Source organism: Chlorocebus sabaeus, chromosome 8 (assembly GCF_047675955.1).
Source record: "Chlorocebus sabaeus isolate Y175 chromosome 8, mChlSab1.0.hap1, whole genome shotgun sequence".
Lineage (NCBI taxonomy): Eukaryota > Metazoa > Chordata > Mammalia > Primates > Cercopithecidae > Chlorocebus > Chlorocebus sabaeus.
The window spans coordinates 89,415,921-89,443,291 of record NC_132911.1 but is presented as its reverse complement, the minus strand read 5'-3'; the positions used below and the strand labels follow the sequence as shown (position 1 = coordinate 89,443,291).

General features: G+C 39.4%; 1 protein-coding gene across 1 annotated transcript; it reads right to left on the bottom strand.

The window, feature by feature from the left end:
- Positions 1-227: 227 nt before the first annotated feature.
- CA2 (carbonic anhydrase 2) lies at positions 228-18,297 on the bottom strand. Its single transcript, XM_008001008.3, has 7 exons — positions 18,122-18,297; positions 16,780-16,977; positions 8,043-8,161; positions 7,463-7,555; positions 6,059-6,121; positions 4,632-4,787; positions 228-1,047 (listed from the first exon to the last, which is right to left on the bottom strand). Exons 1-7 carry the CDS (start codon positions 18,153-18,155, stop codon positions 928-930), a joined length of 783 nt encoding a protein of 260 aa, XP_007999199.3. The 5' UTR covers positions 18,156-18,297; the 3' UTR covers positions 228-927.
- Positions 18,298-27,371: the final 9,074 nt, after the last annotated feature.

The window sequence follows — 27,371 nt, the reverse complement described above, 5'->3', positions numbered from 1 at the left end:
GTCATGAAGATCACATGAATGCTCAGAAAGCACTTAAAACGGTACTTGGCATAATAAGTAAATGACCTCCAGAGTTTTTCCTTTTATGGAGACTTCTTCAATTATCAGTAAGCCAATTATGATGGCTCATTATTAATAAGGAATTATTATGAATTATAAAAGTAGACATTTGTTCCTCCATTATTGTATTACCCACTACTCAGTCCACAATAAAATAACCCAAAATAGAATTCTGAATTTTATTAGAGAATATATCTAAAATACAATATTTATTAAGTTATGATATATTGTCTGAATTGAAATATACTCTGTATCACAACTCTAATTATAACAATTTTTACAGATAATACTTCATTTACATCACTGTAATTCAAAAGTCACTAAATTACAACGTAATTCATATTTAAGATAACTTTACTATAAATATATAATAATTTTTAAAGTTTTTCTTTAATATAACATCTTGGAATCATGAACATTTATTTTTTCTGGTTTACATTACATAGAATCATGACTATTTTACCTGATTTGCCTTAACTAGCTCAATTTATCACGTGCTATGGATTTGCACTCAATCATTCTACTTTCCTATGTTTTAAAAGCAGCATTTTAGTGAACAATTGAGTGCTCATCACCCTACATGCTGTGAACAAAGTCAAGGTACTTTATTCTTATTTCTTATCCTATATTCTGTGTTTCAGAAAAACTACTACCATAAACAAAGCACCAACCAGCCACAGCAGTTGTGTCAAGCATGACAATTGATCTAGTCTTCACATTTTATTAGTAAGCCTATCAAGTAAGAGACGAAGCGTCTAGAAAACCAGACACAAAGCAATCAGGGTCCAAATCACCAAGGTAGATCTGTGCTTAGCTAGAGGGAAACACCCGAAGATTCATTATTTGGATACAGGCTATGGAACCATCTTATTTGAAGGAAGCTTTGATTTGCCTGTTCTTCAGTGGCTGAGCCGGGCGCCAGTTGTCCACCATCAGTTCTTCAGGTTCACCCTCCCCATTGAAGTTAAGTTTACGGAATTTCGACATCTAAAAGACAAAATAAAACATTGATAATTCACGTTTCACAATAGTATTCAGTTATATGCTTGTGTTGTATCTTTAAATACATTCCCCTGCCAGGCACAGTGGCTCATGCCTGTAATCCCAGCACTTTGGAAGGCTGAGGCAGGTGGATAACTTGAGGTCAGCAATTCAAGACCAGCCTGGCCAACATGGCAAAACCTCGTCTCTACCAAAAAAAAAAAAAAAAAAAAAAATTAGCCAGGCGTGGTGGCGCGCCTGTAATCTCAGCTACTCGGGAGGATAAGGCACGAGAATCATTTAAACCCTGGAGGCAGAGATTGGAATGAGCTGAGACTGCGCCACTGCACTCCAGCCTAGGCAACAGAGCGAGGCTCTGTCTCAAAAAGCAGAAACAAAAACAAACAAAAATTACATTCCCCAACATTCACAGTGCTGTGCATCAAAGGCCAAAATTCAATTTGATTCCTAATAAATACATAATGACATATAACATAACAAACCAATTTATACAAAATACACAAATTCATTGGGGCCATTTTTTTTTTTTTTTTTTTTTTTTTTTTGAGACGGAGTCTCGCTCTGTCAAATTTTCGGTGACCTTTTAATTTTAAAATCTAATCTCAAAAGTCTATAAACTCATACCTTTAGATGCAAAATAATAACCATTTTAGTTCCAAATTAAAGTTTGTTTTCTGCCCCAGGGAAGACAAACTATCACATCTGTACAATTAGATCAAGTGGTCAGGACCTGTAAGCTCTATGGGCTGAGCAACGAGCTGGCATCTCCAAATACACAAAAACACAGAAATGAATTTGCCCAGGCTGATTTGCCTTAACTGGCTCAATTTATCTCATGCTACGGAGTTGCAGTCAACCATTCTCCTTTCCTGTTTTAAAAATAGCATTTTAGTGAACAATTGTGAGTGCTCATCACCCTACATAGCCCTACTGGTATTTTGCCAATATATGCATTTAACAGTAGAACCCCTTGTCACTGGTTGATTTTTATTCCCTTGTAAACTTGTTTCAGTTTACTGGCCACCACTGAGATACAGGAAGCCTTTAAACAGTCTCCCACTTCTTCAAGTTTCTTAAAAAGTGCTACTTTCCTCCCTCTAACCAAGACTTGATCCAAATGAAAAAGGGTGGTTTGGGCAGTAATACAGCAGCCTAGGAATCAACAGCCTTTGATCTCTTTTGTCGGGTAATAGTCTCTCAATCACTCCCATAAAGCCACCTTCCATGCACATACATTATAACATGCACAGCTATGGTTACTGAATGCTAGGGAGCATTCTAAGGATGTATAGGGTTGACTCATTGCAACAGAATTCCAGCAATCTGAAAGAGAGTCTGTTCATAAAGTGTAATCAGGTCAAACTTTTGATCAAACCAGTATAACCGATTTCTGTTCCTCACTGCACCAATTAAATTACACTCGTCACATTAGTCAACTTGACTCATTATTTTAGCATCACAGAGACAGAGTCTGAGTATAGAAAATAAAGGTAGCAGAATTAGCAGACCCGTTTATACTGCTTACCTAAAATCCACACCCCCTACCGCCATACTTCCTCATTAACAGACATCTGTCCTCTCCCTGTAAGCCTCAGCGGGGTAATGAAGTTGTAGCGTAAGGAAAGATTATAATGCCACTTTGTTTTGTAGATGCAGTGTTTATGTTATAATTTAAAACATGGAATTTTTTTCTTCTTTCACTGAGAGCAATCCAACTTTAAAGCAATAGTCTGACATTTAGAGCCATTATAGCAAATGGATTTATGGTGTATGCACACCCACAGGCCGAAATGATCACATTCCCTGGCTAGGGACTAAGCAAGAAAACAAATTCTAGCCAGTGAGAAGTGAAAGGTTTGCTAGGGGCCTTCAGAGAAAAGCTTCTCTGCTCCCAGGGAGCCAATGGAAGAGATATTCATTTCCTCCTCAAGAAGTGGTTGTATCCAGATGTGATGCTCAAAACGCTATTGCAACTACCTTGAAGATGAAGTCCTCACCTGAAGATGGGCAAGGCCAAGTCAAGGGAATCAGACAGAGGAGGACCTGGAGCCCCAGCTTCCTGAGCTGAGCATGAGCCTCCCTCCAGACTGCATGTTATAGGACAAGAAAAATAGCCCTATTGGTATTTTGCCAATATATGCAATTAACATTATTAGTTTAATACCACTTTCAACTTTAAAGAGCAAACTCAGGTCACAGGGATTAATGCAGTAGGTTCAACTGCCCTTATCTATATGTGTATTTCGGCCTGTGGGTGTGTATACGCCATAAATCTATTTGTTATAATGGCTCTAATTGTCAGACCATTGCTTCAAAGTTGCATTGCTCTCAGTGAAAGAAGAAAAAAAATTCCATGTTTTAAATTACAACGTAAACACTGCATCTACATAGCAAAGTGGCATTATAATCTTTCCTTACACTATAACTTCAAGAAGCTTGCTCAAATATCTTATTACTACAAGATCAATCTTCAAGAGACATACTACAAGACAAGCATGCTATTTTTTAGGCCCACTTTGATATGCTACAAGTAATTTTCCAGTCAGATACATATCTCCTTTAAAGAAAGATGTGAAGCATCTTCAGCATTCATAAGTTCATATTCTAAAGGAGGACACAGGAATAGAATCCTTGCTCCCAGACCTGATTCTGTCCCGAGGTAGCTGAGGGGAAAACATTTCAATTTTCCTGTTTCTCAGACTATTGTTGATCAATGTGATCCAAGCCAGTGAAATGAGAAAGTTGGATAACATAATCTCTATTGCACATTGCAGCTCTAAACCTCTATTATTCAGCATTTTTGTAGCTTTAAATCACACTATCACTACTCACATAGTTACCATTTTCAAGATTGTTGGCTTCTAAAGCTCTCCTTAAATTATTCAGGATCCAACCTCTTGTGAATCCTAAGGAATGTTCACTTTCTACATTTCAGCTGTGCGCTAAGAGCCAAGTCTAGGAAAAATTCATTTGTATCCATTTTTGTGGCCACTCATCAGTGACTTAGAAGCTGCATTAATCACTTGAACATCACACAATACATTGTATTGGAAATGTAAGAATACCTGCTCTAAGCCTCTAAAGCAACCTGCAGTAAGTTTTCATAGATATGTGTTCTCCAAGGGATGACTCTCACCTGTCAGGATTCAGAAATGCATTCTGATATAAATAAAACTGCAGAATGCTCTTATGCGAGTAAGTAGTAAGCTGGGAATTCACAGATATCTATGTAACCTTGAATATGAACTCTCACTTTTCTGAGCCTCAGTTACCTCAAAACTGGCAAAAAAAAAAAAAAAGGCATTTATTAGGTGACAGACACCTTTTTCATTGAATCTTTACAATGACTATTCAATTTGACAGGCTAAATAAACTGTGTAAGTTTATAGCTAATAGCAACAAAGATTTACTGAATGCTGTTTATTTGCTGAGCACTGTCAAAGGCACTATTTCCACAGCAAGAAGTAGCAGAAGGATTAAATCTCAGGTCTCTCTCATTCTGGAGGCCAACGTCTTCTGCCTTGACTAAATGCTCCACCTGTAAACAGACCTGTCATTAGAAAACCAACCTGCTCGCTGCTGACACTGATGGGTTCCTTGAGCACAATCCAGGTCACACATTCCAGAAGAGGAGGGGTGGTCAGTGAGCCTGGGTAGGTCCAATAATCCAAGGATTCAGGAAGGAGACCACGAGGATCGAAGTTAGTGAAGTCAGCACTCTTGCCCTAGAGCAAGGCAAATACACAGATTCAAACCGTCACATTGACAGAGTAGGAGGAAGGTAGGAAAGCAGGAGACACAAATAGGTGTACTCCTCTCTGATGGTCAAAAACACTTTTTAAAAGAGAGGTCCTATATTCACTGGCAAACAAAATAAAAAGAAATTAACAGAAGACATTCGACTTGAAAATATGTGGCAGGTCTTAGCAAAGCAAAACAAAACAAAACAAAGCAAAAACTATTTTCACATGTCCATTTTTCATCTTGGCCTTTTATCTAAAATGATCCCTTACATTCTCCATTAAGTCATTAACTGATCACACCCAGTATTTAAAGTGAGAATGCTGCCACTAAAATGAGGTGACTTCAGATTGCAATAACAGAAATAGGGTATCCCTGATGAGGAGGTGATTTTCTCGCTCTAGGTCAGAATCAACTACATTCTGTTTTGGACACTACACTTTTCAAGCAAACAGGAATGATTTACTGGAAGAGTGACAAAGTGGTGGCAAAGAGAGAAAACGATGTCATATGAGAATAGTTAAAGGGAACTAAAGATAATTAGCTTGAGGTAGGTGAAAAAACAGAGTAGAGAGAGAGTAGGGTTATGTGGAAGAGAGATCAGGTTTATTCTATGAATTCAAGGGGCTCAAGCCAGGGGTGTAGAGTGAGCATTTCAGAGGATAGATGCTGCTTCAATGTGAGGATCAGCTTTATAAAGCCAGGGCTGCCCCTGGTGATAAGTTCCCCATTATGGGAAGTGACTGTAGTGTTTAAACAGATGCTCAACGACCTCAATACAACTATGCTGTAGAGAGGATTTAAATGCAGGATGAATCAATGCAAAGAGGTTATACAATAGAACTCTCCATGAAACAGGGCCTTGTTTATCTTGTTCACCATTGTATCTACTTGTTTGCAAAGCGACTGGCACATAGTACATACTCAACAAATATCTGCTGTGTGAATGAGTGAATAATTTGACTAGAGGACCTTTGAACCGCCTTGCAGTCATAAGATTCTCTGACTCTTACATATGGATGTTCAAATGATGGGGGAGCAAGATTAAATAAACACAAGTCTTAGAATTATGCTAGCATTAGGATCAACTTTGTTGAAAGAAACATTAAATATTTAAGTAATATTCTACCTTTATTAACTGCTCATCCAAATACCACGTTATTGAGACGGTGCAATTTGATCAAAAGAAATTTCTAAAACCAATGGAGTACTGAAAATCAGTACCCTAAGGAGGTGGCGGAAAATTCAAATTTACCTTTGTTTTAATGGAGTCCAGCACATCAACAACTTTCTGAAGGCCTGGTTTAGCACTGCCAACCTAAAGAAAAACATAAAGGGCAAGATATTATCACCCAGTTGGTACTGTACCAGTTTTTATTTTTATTTGGGTAGCTCTATTAGAAAACATCCAAATAGCCCAAATCCTCCACTTTATACATGACACCCATCAGTACTGGCTTGATGACACTAGCACCATAGACTTGCCTACTTTCACCGAATCTTCAACCTGCCTCGGCTTCCACTCAGATAGTACTCCTGAAACCACTGGCTCAATTGTCCCCAGTGACCTCTAACTTTTAGAATACTCTTCAAGGACTTGCCTTGACTTCCTTGTAGGACTTTACACTACGGTCATCCCTTCTTTTTAAAAATTATCTTCTTCTTTGGCTTTCCCTACGCCTTCCAACATCCCAAATCTCTCTTAACTCTTGCCCTTTTTTTTAGAGTCAGAGTCTTGCTCTGTCACCCAGCCTGTAGTGCAGTGGCATGATGATAGCTCACTGTAACCTCAAACCCCTAGGCTCAAGTGATTTTCCTGCCCTGGCCTCCCGAGTAGCTGGAACTGCAGGTATACACTACCATGCCCAGCTAATTTTGTGTTTTTGTATTTGTTTGTTTGTTTTATGCCCAGCTAATTTTTAAAAATTTTTTATAGAGATGGAATGGTGCTATGTTACCCAGGCTGGTCTTGAGCTCCCGGCCTCAAACTATCCTCCTGCCTTGGTGTCCCAACGTGCTGGGATTACAGGCATAAGCCGCCACGCCTGACCCCTTTTAAGTTGTTTAATTTGCATCTCTCCCCTTGTAAAGGCCTTACATTTTGCAGTTTCTCAGGATTGCCCCCTGGGCAGCTTTCTCATCTCCCTCTTTGTGCTGTACTTGGATGATTTCATAGACACCTGTAGCTTTCACCTCAACATATGAATCAGAGCTCATAAATCTCCAGTCCAGACTTTTCTCCATTCCCCTTTACCACTGTTTAGAGGGCAGCTCAACCAGTTATGTCCCACTGTTGCCTGAAATTCACCGTCTTTCCCCTCTTCCAGAACCTGATCTTACTTTATCATGATATAGTACTGTTTAGCCTCAGGTTAAATGAAAAGAAAACAAACACCTAGCAGTCACCCAAGTTGATCTTTTTATGTTCTTCACATTTACATCCAAACAGTACCGAATAAACACCTCTCCTATTGTCTTTCTGTCCTCTATCTCCACTGCAACTAGCAGATATGAAAGGAGGAGATAAACTTGAAAACATTTAAGGGACAAAGGCATTTCCTAAGCTCTTTTGTAGAACGTCCTGTATGTTACAAATGTTCTGTCTGGTCATTATTTGTTAAAAATAGGAAAAAAAGAAATAATTGGGCCATCAACTAACCTTCAAAAAAATACCTAGAACGGCCAGTCCATCGGGTTGCTGCACAGCTTTCCCAAAATCCCCATATTTTGTGTTCCAGTGAACCAAGTGAAGCTAAGGCGAAGAGACAAAGCCACAGTGAGTGGTTTACACAATCAAAGCCGACAGATTTTGTCCAATGGTCTTTTTCTCATAGTAAAGGTTACTTAGGAAATTGAAAATATGGATAATTTTAAATCAAAACTTTCCTTTCATTTTAATTCTAATTATCCACAGAGTACTTGGTGTAATAGCAAGTGTTTTCATCAATAACTCTAAGACAAAGAAATGTACAGTTTTGACAGAAGGCACACATTTGACAGGATCCTCTAATTTGAGTCTGTTTACTTTTTGCAAATGGTGGAATTGGAGACAGTAGAGAAAGTTCTGCAGCATTAAGTATGATGTCACAATTAAAGGTTATAAAAAGCAAATACGAAGGTCCTTTGTAAAAGAAGTGGTTCACTGGATGCAAGTTGAATTTACAAATTAAGCTTTTGAAATTAATGCTATCAACTTATAAACATTTTTCCCTGGAAAGAAAAAAAAAAGTATATCTTACCTCTGCAGCATATTTCTTTTTATCCACAGTATGCTCAGAACCTTGCCCATCAAGTGAACCCCAGTGAAAGTGAAACTGAATCAATCTGTAAGTGCCATCCAGGGGTCCTCCCTTGAGCACTATAATTAAAAACATATATACGTGTAACATATATGTATGCATCTGCATACACATACACACATATGTATACACACATACACTCATACACACGCACATGAAACACGTCTAAATATTACCATCTTTAGTTCTGTTTTACAGTACTAAATGTTTGCCTTTCATCACATTTCACTCTGAAAATTCAATCGAGAGTCAAGTTTAGTCTATGGTGCTGAACAAAATCACTTTGTCTGTTTTTATTCCTCACATGTGTTGTCTGGAGAAAGGATGTTTTCACATCTTTCTTTCTGAGCATACTGATTCCTTTTTCTGGATTTGTTTTAGAGTCATAGATTCAGGTCCAGAGAGAGAAAATTTTAAGTGAAACTAATAATCCCTCTGTGAACCATTTAGGAAGCGCCCATGCAGCCACTGGCCAAATAATTGGTCTGCCACATACACTTGCAAACGTGGGACGGTCTGTTCTACCAAGACCCAATGGCTGCCATACAGCCTGCTTTGCTAACCTCTGATACCAGTTCTTACACACCCGAATTTGTGAAATAAGTATTCCATTGATCTTAACATTGCAAAATCCAATTATCCTCATATAGGCTTCCCGAATTCTTTAGAATTTGGACTGTCACTGCTGCTGGCTAGTTTGTCCCCTTAATTTTTTATTATTTATTTATATATTTTTAAATTATTATTATTATTATGGTGGCTCACACCTGTAATCCCAGCACTTTGGGAGGCCGAGGTGGGCTGATCACAAGGTCAAGAGATCGAGACCATCCTGGCTATTATTATTTTTTGAACAAAATCTTGCTCTGTTGCCCAGGCTGGAGTGCAGTGGTGCGATCTCAGCTCACTGTAACCTCCGCCTCAAGCAGAATTCAAGCGATTCTCGTGCCTCAGCCTCCCGAGTAGCTGGGATTACAGGCGTGCACTATCATGTCCAGTTCATTTTTATATTTTTAGTAGAGGCAGAGTCTTGCCTTGTTGCCCAGGCTGGTCTGGAACTCCTGAGCTTGAGTGATCCGCCCACCTCGGCCTCCTAAAGTGCAGGATTACAGGCATGAACCACCATGCCCAGCCAAAAATTTTTATTAAACCTCTTTGACCTTAATTTACTCATCTGTAAAGTGGACACACTAAATCATTTACTATTTTACTAAAAAGTTATGGATCGTCTTCTACATGCAGTGTAATGTGCTCTATTATCTCTAAGAACTTAAAATTCTAACTTGATAACTATTTCATGATTCTATTTTGGCATTAATGTAACTTCACTAAGCAAAATCAGTACTAAAACTCACATACTTGGGCTACGAACTATCTGTACATTATAAACAAGTTACGTCTTGACAGAGGATTAAAATAGTGTGAAATCACTCTTTCTCCCATCCACCAAGAAACTCTGTACCTAACTTTAGATATATTAATGAGATATTCAAAAGCTTTTAAAAGTAGTTTAGTTCTACAATTTAAATTTTATTTTTCTAGTACTGAGAATTAAACATCTGTTGCTATAAGTGTATTTTATTAGCTTTACTTTATAATTCCATAAAATAACGAGCCCAAATTTACTTTGGCATTGCAGAATAAAGGGATAACTTCTGTACAACAAGATTTGTTCATGAGCTTCACCTAAATATGCTTACATGGTAGCAACACCCATTCATCTATTCAAAGTGAAACACTGCTTTGAAGATATTTAAGCAGTGAGGTCTTTCTGTGGTTCTGATACAACCTCTGGTTGCCAGATCTGTTTTACAGTAGGCCAGGATAAAAAAGGAAGAATGAAAACAGAAAGAATTATAAATGGTGTTATGTTTCAGATCTGCTAAGAAATATGAATTTGGATGTATTCTGACAAAGTCACATCTCTTGGAACACCAAAACAACTTAATATGACAGTATGTTTCCTGATAATTCTATAAGGAAATATTAGCCTCTAATTCTAGACTCTTTTTAAGAGAATGAAAGAATTCCCTTTTTTAAAATAATAATATACCCTTAAAAATTAAATATATGTTCATGAAATAAATTAATACTGAAAAAAATCCTTTATGATAACTCTTTAAAGATAGCAACCAACTGGCTGATAATAAGAAGCAAATGTCATTTGTCACATCATTAATTCTACCAAGTGGTAAAACTAACTAAATAAAACCATACTAAGCATCTTGAGATAACCAGTTTTCTAAACGTAGCTTCTTTCTCCCCAGTGAAGAATCATAGCAGGATCTTACATTTTAAGGAGAATAAAGTTTATTGCTATTTCTTATTCTTATTCTTTCTCTTACAAATCTTAACATTTCATCTTAATTTGTTTCTAAGAACATTTAGAATTAGGCAAGAGTGTGTGCAAACTTTTATTAAACAATGCCTGCTAACAGCTAAGACAAAAAAAAAAAAAAAAAAGAAAAGAAAAAGTACTCTGGGCTCAATGATTAAACACATTCAGTGCTAATCTCCTATCACCAGATACCTGTTTTAGCCCCTGTTAAAATAAAACTCGTTGCTATGAAGATTAGAAACCCACTGTAACTAGAAAAAGTTATTAAATCCTTAACGTTTACTTGCTACAGAAGGCAGCAATTCTGGCAAACTCTTAGCATGGAGTTTAGTCAATGAAGTCCTTCAAAAACATGGTTATAATAAATTGCCATAAACTCAAACTTTTTATTTGCGAAAAATAAAAGATAATATTTTGGTTTAAGTTAGGGACTTTATGCTATATTCTGGATCTACTTATTTATTTAAATGACTCCATGCCATTTTCTAAACTGTTGCAGTTTAAAATGAAATCTATTTTCTAATGTAAAAATAATTTTTTAAAATAGCAGAAATTGCTAACTGCATATTTTTTCTCTGTAAAATCCAGCCATGGCAGTGGCGCTTTAAAGACTCAATGGTTTATTGTGCCCCAGAAATGTGTTTTGTGAGGGATGGAGACATAAATACAGTTTTCTACTCTAACGTTTTTTCAAGACCTCCCAAATTTAATTTAAATTCAAATCTCAACATCAAGAGCTCCAACCAATTTTAATTTTCATGATCTGTCATCAATTATACATACTCTGTATACAACACAAAACAAGCACTAAGTGTAATGTTATAGAATAATCTGTCTTCCTATACATATTATTTGAGGAAATTATATAAATTACTTTTTGAGAAAAATAAGAGATCTAGCAATATTGAAATGAATCACATTGCTTACACAAATTAAAAGCTGAACATTTAAAATTTTTTAATTTTTTCTCCCTAATCACTTAAACTAAATTAAGATGCACTGGAGTAACAGACTAAAGACCTTAATGAATGTCAACAGTTTCTTTTAAGTCCAAAATATAAATAAACTAGACTCAATAATCTTTTAGTTTAAAAATAAAATTTAAATGATTTTCTACTAATGAAGCAAATGACTAATTCTACAGAAAACATGTCATTTTCGGGACTATCTTTTCTATAAATAACCTGAAAATGTTAAAATCATGCATTACTGTGTTGCCTGTTGGCAGTAGCCAATAATCCTAGGGCTACGTGCCAAAATAGACAAATCTGGGGATAAAAAACATAAACGTGTTCCATTTGTTTTAAAGCAATAAGATGTGTAGCTGTCACTTTCGCTAGAGTAAACACAGTCGAAATTCAACAGAAGTTGTGGTTTAAGCTATGTGGCAATTATATAGGAGTAAAAAAAGAAGCTGTTTTGATGTGAATGTAGTAACTACAGTGTTTAGAATATGTTGGTCCATTTTCTAGGTATTTAGGGTTTTGCTGACACCATGACTGCGTGCATGACAAGCCCTTTCATTTGTTGCTATGTTTTCTTTTAACTTAGGACTGCTGTGGAAGAAAACTTTTAGAGCTTCAAAAGCAAGTCTCTGAAAGTCAAGCAGGATCCATGTATGAAGATCCATTATGTCATACAGACAATGGGGCACTTAGAAAGAGCACAGGTAAACTCATCCAGCTTCCTTTACTCTTTTCTTGAAATAACAAACAGATTTTAAAGATTCCAATTTCTAAAAAACAGAAATGATGTAAGACTTGGATAAGAGTTGGCCCAATAATTCTGGCATTGGCTTTCAAAATTTGTCCCTAACTTTGCAATAAAGCAGGAGAGTATTAAACTCCTTAATAAAAGTTAATAAGTTAGCAGGAGTTAATAATTTGACTACTATTCTTTTCTCCTAGATAAGGCCATTAATAAAACATCTCAAGCAGGGTGAGTTATTATTTAATAAGTTTTTTTAAAAACCTAAAGGGATTAGCAATTTTTCATTAACTTAAGGTGAATTTAAGGTGGCTTATTTTCAAAGGAATTTAGAAGATTGATGAGAGCTCTAACCCAAGCTTCTAGTTAAATCCTATTAACTCTACAGTTTAAAAAATTCTCTCAAGCTTAAATCAGCAATAAAGTCAACGCACTCAGTTCCTGATACCCAAGTACCTAAGTTTGGATATAAGAGAACATTTAAAGCATATTGGAAAACCTTAATTTATGAGAAGTTCTAGAAGGCTGAAATCTCATTAAGACAAAGAAGACAGGTAAATGAAATGCATTTAAATGCAGGAAATAAGAAGTATAGGAAATCTAAAAATGTTACCACCACAAAAATAACTCCTAACAAAAAGAGATGTTAAACTGTTGATTTTTTTAAATTAAATGAGTGAAATAAAAAACTTTTTGACTTAAGTGTACAGAAAAAAATGCCAGTTTTTAAAAAACATAGTATGTACAAACTAAATGTCAAATATGGTTATCCTTCAAATATTTTTATTGAAATCCTATTTTTAAGTGATTGCTATTTAGTCCCTCCAGCAAACTAGCAAGGAGATGACTTAGCAAGTTATTTAAACTCTTCGGCTTCAGTTTCTTCATGTTTATTTTAGATGAGTTTAAGTAGAGCATCTCTACTCTTTGTTTTGGCTTTGAGAGCCTAGGATTGTCTTATTTAAAAAAAAAAAAAAAAATTCTAAAGGGAGTTTTTCCACATGTTTTTTCTTTGTGTGTGGTTTTGTTTGTTTGTTTGTTTGTTTTGAGATGGAGTCTCATGCCATCAACAGGATAGAGTGCAGTGGTGTGGTCTTGGCTCACTGCAACCTCCACCTCCCGGGATCCAGATTCTCCTGCCTCAGCCTCCTGAGTAGCTGGGGTTACAGACGCATGCCACAACACCCAGCTCATTTTTTTGTATTTTTAGTAGAGACGGGGTTTCACCCTGTTGGCCAGGCTGGTCTTGAATTCCTGACCTCAAGTGATCTGCCTGCCTCAGCCTTCCAAAGTGCTGGGACTACAGGTATGAGCCACCATGCCTGGCCCCTACATGGCATAATTTTTAAAAATTCATTCTGTAGATGTCTTTTCCCTTAATATTGACATTTTAATATGTTCTGCATCCTTGTTTAACCAAAGTAACTGAAAATGTGGAAAAGAGAGGCAAAATTACAAAGGAATCTTTCCTATGCAAATGAGGGCAAGTCCTTCCTGACCTTGCTTTGAGTATGCCTTCTTGCCTTTCTGGAGCACATGCTGTGCTCTCTTAAGTCCCCTGGTATTTCCTATCTCCCTTTGCCTGGACTCTTGTCCAAGACATCAAAATCCTTCAAGCCTCCACATAAGCCTTATTTACCCTGGAAAGTCTTTCCTGTCTTACACAGTTAGACTGCTAAGCCTCCTTCACGTTTCCATAGTTCCTCGGAATACTTCCTTTCTGCACTTATCAAAGTGGCAGTCAGGGTCTACTATTTCTATGTCTTTCTACTTTAGATATTTCCCGCATGGGCTCCAGGAAACAGGAGAGGGACTAGGCCTCCACCCTGCTTTCATGATGCTTAGCTTCCCTTGCATTTAAGTGGTGTTAGTAATGATTTTTTTTTTTTTTTTGTAGAAGAACTAGGTGGATAATACATGTGTCTCTAAAGGCATGGGTGGGAGCCCCTACCTAAACGCCATGGTTTTTATCTGTTTCACAATCTAAACATGGCCAACTTCTTTAAAAATGTATGCATTGCTCTCCACAAGAAATAGCTACTAAAAATGTAGCTAGACCTAATTAGTTACTGCTTATGGAGAAATCCATCAAAATTTAACAGATTCATGGTAAAATATATAACTATATAATAACTTCATACATAAAATAAGTACATATTCAGTATGATAAACAGAATGCTTCGGAAAATATAAAAATAAAATTTTAAAATACCATCCAATGATGGGAACTAATCTTAAAGCTGTTAAAGAAAAAGTTTATTCAGAAATCTTACCTCAGGTGCAACATATACAGCAATTGTCTAATAGAGGCGGTCAAAGGGTTCAAATTGTGACAACAACAGAGGCCATTTATTGAGGAACTTCTATGCGCCAGGCACTGGGCTAGGTGCTTTACATATACTGTCCCATTTCATCCTTCCACTGTGGCAGACACTATTGTTACTCCAACTTAACAGTTAAAAACAACTAAAACCTAGACAGTATTACTCGCAAAGTCTCTGAGCTAGTTGTCGGCAGAGCTAGAACTCAACTCCAGGTCTCTCTGACCCCAGTCTATGCTGATAACCACCAGACCATATGTTCAAATCCACTTTCCAATAATATGTGTTACTAGAATAATTTATTTCACTATCCATTTTCTTTTTTTTTTTTTTTTTTTTTTTTTTTTTGAGATGGAGTCTCACTCTGTCGCCCAGGCTGGAGTGCAGTGGCCAGATCTCAGCTCACTGCAAGCTCCGCCTACCGGGTTCACGCCATTCTCCTGCCTCAGCCTCCCGAGTAGCTGGGACTACAGGCGCCCGCCACCTTGCCCGGCTAGTTTTTTGTATTTTTTGGTAGAGACGGGGTTTCACCGCGTTAGCCAGGATGGTCTCGATCTCCTGACCTCGTGATCCGCCCGTCTCGGCCTCCCAAAGTGCTGGGATTACAGGCTTGAGCCACCGCGCCCGGCCTCACTATCCATTTTCTAAGGACGATAAGGAACCTCATCTGCTTTCATTTGTTGGAGATTTGTTTCTTCAGTGTTCCAAAAAAGACTCAAAGTATCCAATTTCTATGTAGCATCCAATGAGATACAAAATTTGGTAGACATTACATCCATTGAAAACAAGGACATCATTGTGGCTCTTTCAAAAAGTACAGCTACAGACTAAAGTAGCTCACTTCTTTTGGTTTGTAAATGACTAGACATGAAATGTTATAGTATCATTTCTGTATGTGTAATACCTTGAGACCTTTGGCCTTGTCATGTTATAAATATACAGTATTCTTTACAAGAAAAAAATGCTTAATTTAATTATATAACACTGTTCCTTTGGAGTGAGAGAAATGCTTGGGAAAGCAATGTAGCAGAATCACTGAACTGTCTTCAATGTACAACCTTTACTTGATTCTAATAAATCATCATACTGTGTCAGAATGTGTGAGTATGATTGTGAGTGTGTGTGTGTGTGTATGTATGTGTGTACTGGGGAGGGGTGCACACAGGCAGGCACAGGTAGGTTGAAAACATTTCTCAGATGATCTCCACATTATCCCCCATCTAATTGTCTTCCAGAATCACCATTTCAGAAAGTCAGGTGTTTACAAATTTTTTAAAAGTTGAAAGGAGGGAAGAATTCTTTTTACAAAACCAAGCTGACTATATAGGATAGCTGCTGACAAAGAATAGTCAACCCAAATGGTTATAAATACATGTTATACAATATATTAGTACCGTAGGTCACTACTCCAAAACTTTCTCATTTTGCTCCACCACTCCCCTCACTCCCACCACCAAACAAAATGTGTTTGCAGCACCATTTCATTCAATGACCTTCAGAGGAAAGCACTCAGGAAAATAGGGCACTGGCAATTAAAGTAACTGCTGAGCAAAGAAGGCAGCTACTATGTCTGAATGGGATTGTTCTCTTGTTTCAAAAGAGAGAGAGATTTAAAAAAAAGCAGCATTTTTTTTTTTTTTTTTTTTTTTTTTTTTTTTTACAGTGAGCATCCTGCAAACAGCTCTATTACAAATAAATACGGTAATTGGTTTTGTCAGTAATGGGCCAGGTATGTCCACCAACTCTACAACATATTCGTTTGTGGAATGAATTTCTGAGTAGATATCAAAATATGCTGCCATCTTTATCACACTAGCCCAATCTTAAGAAATACCGATAACATTTTCCAAGAATTTCAGCATTTTAAATTGGCTTGTTTTTTGTTACTCTTCTCGCTGCTACCTTGAAGATAAGGCTCACTAAGATATACTTTTTAATGGATAGGCATCAGCTCTGGAAGACAAATATTTTACAATCTTAAAAGTTCAATTAGTGCAAATCTCATCATGATTGATCTTTATTGCTAGGGGACTTTGCGCCTTTTGTGACTTTTCACAGGCATATTGCAGTTATTCAATGCCCTACATAGAAGTCAGGGATTTCACAGAGGAGAAATGGCCCCGGGACACTTCAGACTAATTAGCCTACTTCTCAGAATCTGAGACCTAATGAAAATGATCAGGGTGGCATCCTTGAGTCCTGAGACAAACTGTGCTATTAAGAGGGTTCCTACCACTGTTCCTGGCTCCTTCCATGAAGCTCGGAAAACAGCTACTGTCTAAAATACATAAGTTATTTTCTAAACACTGACCTGCTTTGTCCTGAGAGTCATCAAACTCCACGTTGAAAGAATGACCATTGTTGAGGATCCTCAGAGAAGTTGCTTGATCATAGGAAACAGACAGGGGCTTCAGGGAAGGGTCATACTTGGCTGTATGAGTGTCGATGTCAACAGGGGACTGGCGCTCTCCCTTGGCAATGGGGAAGTCCTTATGCCAGTGCTCAGGTCCTGGGGGAAAGAAGACGTGTGAATCCCCCATTGTAGGGAAAGGTACACCCAGACCCCTAGAGAACAATCATTCCGGAGCCTATCTGCTCAGTTCCAATTTTAGAAGCACCACTTAACAGTGGGGTAAATTTTGTCAAAACACGTAATCTGTGCCTCAGTTTCCACATTTGTAATATGGAATAATTAGAAATTTACCTCATAGGTGTCGCTGTAACAATTAGAATTGATACATATAAAGTTCTTAGATCACTGAGTGCTATATAAATATTAGCTATTTTAAAGTCGTTTTACTGAAATTCAGCAAGTGAAGTTTGGCAGACACTAATGTCAGGGCTTGTGGTTGGGATTTTGGGATATGCAAGCTCACTTAAGACATTCAAGGAGATCCGGATCCTTTCCTCACTGCCCAGGCCCGGGCCCACCTCTCCTTTAACCGTCAGGGTCCCCACTACCTAGGAAGCCCCACACCTTCCAAAGATGCGCTAGGTGCGCCAGAGGCATGCTTCTCTGCTCCGCTGGCTTGGAAGAACCAGGTCTGAGGCCAAGATAAAATCTGATTCCTGGTGTCCGACCCCCTAACATTAGAAGTCGAGAGATGAAGGGAACACTCGGAAATCAGCGCCATGGATTCAAACCAGCACTGGAAAATGCCCCAGGACAGTTCGTGCTGAGCGCCTTAGCCACAGGTGGTGCTGAAACTGCAGGGGTGTGTGGGGGTGGACTGGGGGGGAGGGGAAGGGGGAAGGGGAGTCTCTTAATTTCTCTGCGATCAACAACTAGAATTTTCCGTTACAACCCTTCCCCGCCTCCTCCTAGGTCCGGTTAAAATGATCCCCCAGGTCGGGACCCGGGAGGGACTGTCCTCGGGTCCCGCGGCCAGGGCTGCGCCTCCCCTCCTTCGGGCCCTGTGCGCCTCGGGCGGACGCGGGGATTCCTCGACAGTGGCCTCGCAGCTGGGGCAAGGGGGGCATCCCCGGCGCCGGGGAGCCGCGAGGGGAGCGAACGCCCGGGGCGCACCTGAGCATCCAGCGCTCCCCGCGGCCGCAGTAAACAGCATGTGCGGGTGCTGTGGGCCCCGGGCCGGCATCCAGGCTCGGGGATCCGGGATCTGGGGGCCGCCGCGCCGGCCACCGCCGGCACTCACCGTTGTGCTTGCCGTACCCCCAGTGATGGGACATGATCGCGCCGGCGGTCGGGGCTGGCCAGGAATCGGCACCGGTCTAGCGGCGGCAGCTCGGGCGCCTGCACTGTATGTCCGCGGGTCGTGCCGGCACCGGCTTTTATAGGCTCCCGCCAACTTCGTGCTCGGGGGCGGCCCGGGGGAGGGGGCCCGGGTGGACCTAGGCGACAAGGGGAGGAGGTGACGGGCGGAGGTGATCTCCCCGCGCTCGGGGCGGGCCGGGCGGGCTAGGCTTCGGGGGCGGGGAAAACGCCCTCTCGGCGGGCGTTCAGCTGGGCTCCGGGGCTCCTCTCCCGCCGCCCGGCTCCCCTCGGCCCGCGTCCGGGCCCCGGTGTCCTGGGCTGGCAGCGAAGCTTGGATCTCTGGGCTCGCGTCGGCTGCGTTGGCTCCTGGGCTCCTCCGTCCGACCCGGGCCGCGGAGCGTCTACGCGCACCCCATCCCCCTCCCGGGCGCGGAGTCTGGCGGCGGCGGGGACTGCTCGGGACCCGGACCCCCGGCGCCTTTCATCCCCTGTCCCCATTGTGATCTGTCTCCTGGTCCTGGAGCCCTCCCGCCCCACCCGCGCCGGGGTCTCCAGCGCAAAAGGCTCCGTTTCTGGTTTCCCCGGCCTGGGGCTGGCAAGCTGGGTTAGGAGCTATGACCTTGGGGCAAATAGGGATAAGATCCTAGAGGCGCAGGGGAGCGCGCAGCACTGAGTGCTGAGAGCCACGCGCCCTCTGCTGCACGGCCGTGGAATAAAACGAGACAGCGGCGCCACAGTCCCCTGCCCGCAGCCCACGCTCGGGCCAGCCTGGAGGATTGCATTTCCTCGTAGGCTGGCAGAGCCTCAGACGAAGTGTTCATCTTCTCCTTCTACTTTCCTTCTCTTTAAAAAATTAACGTGGGTGTCCTAAGTTGAGTACATATTGATTTGAAATAACCAAAACTTTTAACAAATCACTTTTCTCGGAAGAATCTAGTATGAGAAAGATAATTTCTTCCAAAGATATGAGAAGTTCCCAGGCTGGCCAAGAAAACTTGGCATCTGGCATACCTAGGAATCATTCAAAATAGTTTAATAGGAAGGACATTTTGAGGCCAGCCAGCATTATGACTTTCGTGGGTCCTATGGCGTTTCGCCTTGGGGGTTCCCTTTTTCGTAAACACGCATTTATACCTACGCTGAGATAAAGATAAATACCTTAATATTATATATTTAAACATTTTCCTTGATCAAAACCTATTTTTTTCTTTTTTGTTCCTATTTTAAAAGGAAACATTTTCCTGAGCATCTAAAAGTATTGTGGACCTGAGGCACTGTGCTTACAGGGTCTAATGGGTAAGTGAGGCTGTTTTGAGATATAGACAGAATTCATTTCCTACAAGGGACTTTGCCACAGAAAAAAAATCCGGGGGATTGTGGGAAGGAGTTCGGTTCTGTGGTCTCTGCAATCTCTGAGGGCAATAGTATTAGAGTAACAGTTAGGGAAGCAGGACACAGTTTAATGTGATTGTGTCGGCCTTGACATCACATTACTTACATTTGAAAATATATAGATAAATAAAAGTTAAGTTATTAGTGTACATTTTTGCAATATTTATCTCAAAATCACTCTTTACTATTTATTTCAGTCAATTTCACCCAAACAAATACGATTCATGTTTAGACTTACTTGTTCTTCTTCTAAGATTCTAGAAAATTGTGTGCTTCTGCTTATGTGGGTTTTGGGTTGATGTCACAGGGAATTCTTAGGCACGAAAGCAGCAATACATTTTTTAAATTTTTAGGACCATTGCAAAATGGAGTTTATTTGTGCCTCTGTAGGTGCATCCTATCTGTTGGGGCCCAGTGAGGTAACTTTGATTCTTTACATAACTTTCAAATTGTTAAATTTTCAAATTTTCAAATTAACTTAGTTGCTGTGAGACTCTTCACTTGGCCCTGGGGATATGGCGTTGATAGGTGCCAAGAACTGAGTACAAAGTTTATGAATGTAGAGTGGGTTCCCGGGATTCTGCAGAGGGAGCCAGGCTATTTGATCAGCAGAAATGCTTGTCTTTCATTTTCTGTGAAGCTGGATTATGACTTTCCTAATAGGGATGAAGTAAGAGCATGTTTGATTCTTAAATATGTGTAAAACTTCAAACACCACCAAATTGCAGTTCACCAAATGGATTATTGTTGTGGGAATTTTCCCTTATCTCTCACTTCTGGAAAGTGAATTAATTCACAGTGGGAGCAGGCCCTCCCCACAGAGCTGCTGTTAAGGAGAGTGTCACATGTTCACCACAGGGTGGAGAGTGGTTCGCCTTTGGTTACTCAGAAGCAATCTGAATTTTTTAGTAGCGTTTTTGGTAGTACAGTGGTTAGCTTAGCATTGTTTTATTTTCCTAGTCAATTTTTTTAAATGGACTTAACTTTATGCATTCATGTCAGTCAGTCCCAATCTAACTTTATTTTACTGAAGGCATTCTTAGCAGGCTGTCATGATTCACTGGCTGCAAAAGACTACTCTAATACTGGATTTGTTAAAATAAAAAAAAGTACTTACCTTATTATGTACCTATGTTTCCATCAGAGGGAAGGATTGGTTCATTTCAGAATAATCCTAAGTAAAGGAACTGACAGTAACTGGAGAAAAGTACTTTTCTTTGCCCCAGAAAAAAAAAAAAAAATCAGTCAGTATATCAGGAAAATGTAATATAAAAAAATCTTAAAGTCTGTGTTCCAATTATTGGGATAAAAAAACTTCTAACATATTAATCTTAGTAAAAATGTAAAAGAAAAAGTATTTGCTTTTTCTCAAAAAATGTAAAGATATTGTTAAGATATTTTACAAAGTGAGATATACATTATTTATTAAATATTTAATTAAAAAGCTAATAAAAAGCCAGATATTCTCATACTTGTTACAATTATAGTGTTAAAGTAAATATCTGGGACTGGACTCAGTGGCTCATGCCTGTAATCCCAGCACTTTGGTAGGCCAAGGCAGGCGGATTGCTTGAGCTCAGGAGCTCAAGACCAGCCTGGGCAACATGGCAAAACCCCATCTTTACAAAAAATAAAAAGTTAGCCAGGCATGGTGGTGTGCCCCTGTAGTCCCAGCTGCTTAGGAGGCTGAGGTGGGCGGATCGTAGCCCAGAAAGTCGAGGCTGCAGTGAGCCATGATCGTGCCACTGCACTCCAGACTGGGAAACAGAGTAAGACCCTGTCTCAAACAAAATTAAAATAAATAAATATCTATGGAGGCCAACAGCCACTTATTTCTTGGGGCTCCCATAGATCTTTGCGTGCACATCCTTCTGTCCTAATATTAGCAATTCTGCATTGTAATCAGACACTCTATTGTAATCATTGGCTTATAATCCAATGACCCAATAAACTGTTGACTGCTCATTTGTAAAGCAGGAATAATGACACCCACCTCATTGTTGTAAGAATTCAGTCGGTAAGCATAGGTAAATCACCTGTCACGTGTAGGCACTCAGTAAATGATGGCTATTCAGTTCCTCCTAGACAGTGCTAAACAGTTAGAAAATAATGTAAGGAATGCAAAATTAAACACCTGGGCCAGGTTCAAGGGAAACATTTAAGAGGAATGAGTCTCCAGGAGCAAGAGGCGTTTTTTTTTTTTAACTGTTTTTTATTTTTCAGTTTTTATTTTTTTGTGGGAGGACAGAGGAGTGTTTGTGTCATGGAGATGTGCATTCTACCACACTTGTGTTTTTCTTCTTAAACTGTGCCCCCTGAAGTTGGGTACTGTGTCACATTATTTATCTCTGTATCTTAGGCACCTAGCACCCTTTACCTAGGCTGAGTCCCAGGATACATGTAGTGGCTACTCACGTAGTACTCCTTGAAATTATAAACTTTGAAAAATCCAAATGGAGATAACGACAGTTTCACTTTGCAGAAGTTAGTAAATAATTTTGTTACAGATTACAGTTAGCAAATAACGTTGTGCTAAAATTAGGTTGGTTTTGAATCTGGATTAATTTACTAGCTTTGTGACTTTGGACAAATTGCTTGACTGTGCTAAGATTCAATTTCCTCGTCTGTAAAACTAGGGTAACAATAATACCTACGTCACAGAGTTATGGTGAGGACTAAGATGATACAATGTGTGTGAGGGATTTAACCTAGTGCCAATAGTTAGAACTTGATCAATGTTAGTTGTCATTACTACCATTACATGTTTCTCAGTTCCTATTTTGTGCTTAATATTTTCTATGTGATAAGTGGGCTACACAAGATGACTCGTGTCTTCATTCATTCACTCAGCAAATCATTCCGAGTGCTATTATGTGTCAGGCATCAGCACAGAGACTATAGCCATAAACCAGATCAACATAACTCCTGCTCTCACAGAGTTGACATGGGGATGGATGGGGGTACTATACAATAAATGACTCAAAAAAAAAAGTAAATTTCCAATACTGAGAATTAGTATGAGGAAAGTAAAACAAGAATGAGGTAAAGAATAACAAGTGAGGAAATCCTACTTTAGATGCAGTGGTTATAGAAAACCTATTGAAGGAAGTGCATTTGAGGAACCACTAAAAAAAGATCTGGGGAAGGGCATTTCAGGCAGAGGAAACAGCAAGTATAAAGGCCCTGAGAAAGGAAGTTTCTAGAACAGAAAAGCTTGTGACTGGAGCATGGCGATTGAGGAAGAAAAGACAGGTAGTGACGTCAGAGAGAGTCAGGGGCTACAGCCTGCAGAGCCTTGCAGACAATGATAGCAAGAAAGGATTTTATACTGGTTGCACAGGGAAGCCACTGGGGAGTGGCTTATACACAGGTGTATTATGTGCTGGGTGGGTGTAATACAAACTGCAACAATATCGCATTGTAGAATTAAAAGAAGTTTGGAGGTTAACTGGTCCAATTCTTTATTTTATAGATGAGGAAACTTGTAGAAGTCCCCAGATACAACATGCTGTTCCCTAGCTCCTTGCTTTTATTCATCTGACAACTTCCTTTACAGAAAGATCCAAACTCCTTCTTCTGACTATAAAGCCATTTAATCCTGTCTCTGGCTTCCCTCTTGGGCTCTGAGTCTCTCAGTATTCTTCTTCGGTAAGATGGGAGGCAGCATCACATGTGGTCAAGAGCCCAGGTTTTATAGTTTGGATTTGGCTTCTAGGACTTCTTCACTACATGATCTTATATCATTTGTTTCGCCTCCTCAAAACTCAGTTTCCATATGTGAAATGTAATGAGTACCCAGGGCTGCTGATCGTGTCAAATGGACTAGTGTGTGCGAATTGGTTGTGTAAATGAACATGATGCCTTGTATGTTGTTAGCTACTCCATTAGGATTATTGTTATTGTAGTCAAGAGTCATAGAGTTGTGAAATGGGAATCGACTTTGTAATAAGACAGACCTGAGTTCCTACTCTGACTCAAATACTTACTTGCTGCATCACCTTGAGCAAAGTAAGCAGTCCCTCTGAACTTCACGTGCTTTATTTGTGGATGGGGACTGGGCGGAGTGGGGCGAGGGGAATTCTACCTCCACAATGTGATGAGAATGAATGTCTGGAAGATGCTAGATACAATCCTGGCACATTTTCTTTGTTGAATAAATAGTATGATTGTCATTGCATGTTATATTTTCCATTGTCAAATAACAGATTGACCTTTCTAGTTCTCTAGCTTGGATGAAAATTCACACGTATTTAGTTAACATTATTTGAGTTCCTGATCTATAAAAACAGCTAACACTTATTGAAAACTGATTATGCACCAACACAGTTCTGAATACTTCACATAGTCCTGCTCTATAGCTGGTGACATTGAGGCATAGAGGTAAGTCAGATTACCCCAGGTAACTCAGCTAGGAAGTGATGAGGCCAGGTATGAAACCAGACAGTTTGAACTATTAGCCATCTGCTGTGTTGTCTCTCCAAGGGCCAGCAAAGTGCCTTCAAGGAGTTTATAAAGGCACCTGCCTTGTCATGATGGAATAGCAGTGCATTAAGATTATGTAAGCAGTACTCCTCTATAAAATAGAATGTTCTATCAAAATGCTGGCCATTTTTAGGGTTTCCTGCTAAATTCCTTTTAACTATTTAGGGTAGCAGGGGATAACAATAACTTTACATATAATAAACAGTTGAATTCAACTTCCCTTAGTAAATAACTTTTCAGACTTTTAAAAATGTAGTTTCTGAATGTGTCTTTGTTTTTTCATAATGACTAGTAACACTTAACTTTTCTATAAGTAATAAAATCTATTTAGTTTTGAAGAGTAGTGGATGAATTCCAAGCTCATTACCTAGTTTCACTTTCAACCAGAACTGGAAGAAGTATTAAGTGGGACAATTACACTAAAAATAAGCAAAGTACACATTTTAAATATTTTATATTCCGGAACAACTGCCACGTGTGATACTGTCATCTATCTAATAAAAATAAAAGTCCACCTCTTCTTAGAACATAGCTTCTCTGCTGGAGGCAGTTTTGCTCCCCAGGGGGATGTTGACAATGTCTGGACACATTTTTGGTTTTCACAGCTGGGGGAGACAGGGACTGTGTGCCATTGGCCTCTAGTGGATAGAGGCTGGGGATGTTGCTAAACATCCTACAATTCAGAGAATCACTTACTGACAACAGTGAATTTTTCTGTCTGAAACGTTAATAGTACCAAGATTTTGGAACCCTACCTTAAGAGTATACATAAGGTAATGCTTTTGTAAAAGGTCTGTGTTAGAGTTGCATATGTGTCCAGCAACATGTGAGCCCTAGGACAGGGCTTTGCCCATAATACTCCCTCGCTTATCTTTTGTTTATTGGATTGGATAGAAAAGAACAAAATCCAGCCTCTGCACCTTAAGATTATTGTCTCTTCACTTTGCTTCAACACACTTCCAATGATGGCTTTGCACCTAAATCATAGTGACTTGGTTAAGTTAATATTAGCTTCACCACGTGATTAAACTTCTCTTTTGCTTATAAATCACCATTTTGTATAGGGGAATTTTTGACTTCCCTTTAGTTATAAGAATAATTTAACATTTTCCATGCAAGGGGAATTGTAGGCATTATGAATAAGTTTTTTCCTCCTGTTCAAGGGCAGGAGTCCTCATTCACCAGTGTCACTAACTGACAACTGTCTTAAGAGTATACAAGTGGAAAATCAGCACTTTATAATCCTATAACATATGTGGATAGGCTATAGGAAACAAAGATAATTATATTTTATAACTCTGTAGTTTTCTCGTTTGTGTTTATCCAGGTTGATTCTAAAGAAGATAGAAAATCTATATGCATGAAAAGATGTCTTAAAAAGTTTTGAACTACTCAAAATTAAGATTTGGGGAAATAGAAGTAGTATATAACCTAAGAAAACTGCTGCTGGCTGTGAACCCCCGTGGCATTTTCTTTGCAATTCTTTGCTTCTTGTTAGATTGTATGTGTTTTTACCATTTCACACGAACTTTTAAAGATTATTCCATGTAGTTAGCTCTATGCTTCTATTAGTGTCTTTCTCTCTCTCTTCCATCTGAGTACAATGGCTAGAAAATAATACACACTTGAAATAATAAATGTCATTTAAATATTTTAATGAACAGAAGCAATAGTCAAGTATATTTCCCTAGACCTATGTATTGTGAATGCTTTTTTCTTTCTTTTTTTATCTTTTGCCAGCTTTGACCAAGCCAAAAGAGTTACAGCCAAATTCAAAAAGCCACCCAACCCAAGATCAAAACTGATGAGTCAAAAATGTGTGCTATTCCTCCAAGAACTCATTGACATGCCAGTCTCTGACCTTCCCAGGATGAGGCCATTAGCTCATGAACCTAGACTGGCATTCAGTATTTTAGGGGTTTCATTGTACCATCTCTCCAACCATCCATCCTTCTTTCCATGTATCCATCCATCCATTCTTTCCTTCAACTGTGCAGCAATTCACAGCAGTCTTAATGACTCTCTCTTTTTTAAGATTTGTTATAGAATTATCTCCTTCTACTTCCACTCTCAGGTAGTCCCCACTCGGTGAGACAGTGAATAAGACAGCAGGCCAACATGGCTGGTGAGAAACCACAGGACAGAACGAAGTGGACCAGTTGGCAGGAGATTCTGTAGGCTGATTTTGTTAGCATTCGACTCTGTACCAGCTGCCCCCCACATGACCCTGTACACACTTCAGGGGTGCACATGATGACTGCCCCATGACAGGAAGAAAACATGAGAAATTCTATTTATAGTTAATTTTTTAGCCACTAAAATTTTCTACTTTGTTTATATTTTATAATATACAAAATAACAAAATACTGTGAATATATACTTTATATTTTTTTAATGCAATCTTGCAGGAACATGTGGAAGAACTGTGTCCCAGGGGCCCTACATCATTCAAAAAGAGTCCGGAGTCCATTGCTGACCCAAAGACCCAGGTGACCCAGAGCCGTGTTTTGCAGGTCGCCTGTACCCTCAGTCCTGCTATCTGTTCCTTCTTTCCTATGGCACTGATATCACTATTCAACATGTATTTCATGCCCAGTGTGTTGGGCACTGTGCTTGTGCCCGATAAGCCCTTTCGTTCGGTATTCACAGCCATGTCTAGTATCATTTCTCTTGAGCAATGTTTGGAAGTCCCCTTTATCTTTCTATTTTTTTCTTCTCTTTGATGCTTCTAAGTAGTTCCTTAACCTGCTTTTATTTCTTCTGTATTTGACACATAAACACTTTTGAAAAGCATGAAATCTTTTCAAAAAGAGCCTTTCTTATGGCCGGGCATGGTGGCTCACACCTGTAATCCCAGCACTCTGGGAGGCCAAGGTGGGCAGATCACTTGAGGTCAGGAGTTTGAGACCAGCCCTGGCCAACCTGCTGAAACCCCATCTCTACTAAAAATACAAAAATTAACCAGGCCTGGTGGTACATGTCTATAATCCCAGACAAAACCCCGCCATTGCACTCCAGCCTGGGTGACAGCAGAGTGAGACTGTGTTTCAAAAAAAAAAAAAAGAGCCTTATTTTAGTCATCTGTGTATACTTTTAAAACTATATACCAAATAGTGAATACTTTTGCTCAGCTGTAGCTGTAAACTTTCTTCTTTATGCCTTGTGGTGATTTCATAATTCCTCTGCAACTCTCTGCTCCTCTTGGGGCCTCATCAATGTTTCATATCAATTAAGCTCCCAAGAATAAGAGACTCAGTACACCGCACAATCTTGACAACAGGCCCTTTGTTAGAGAAAACACACGAAAAGGAATGAAT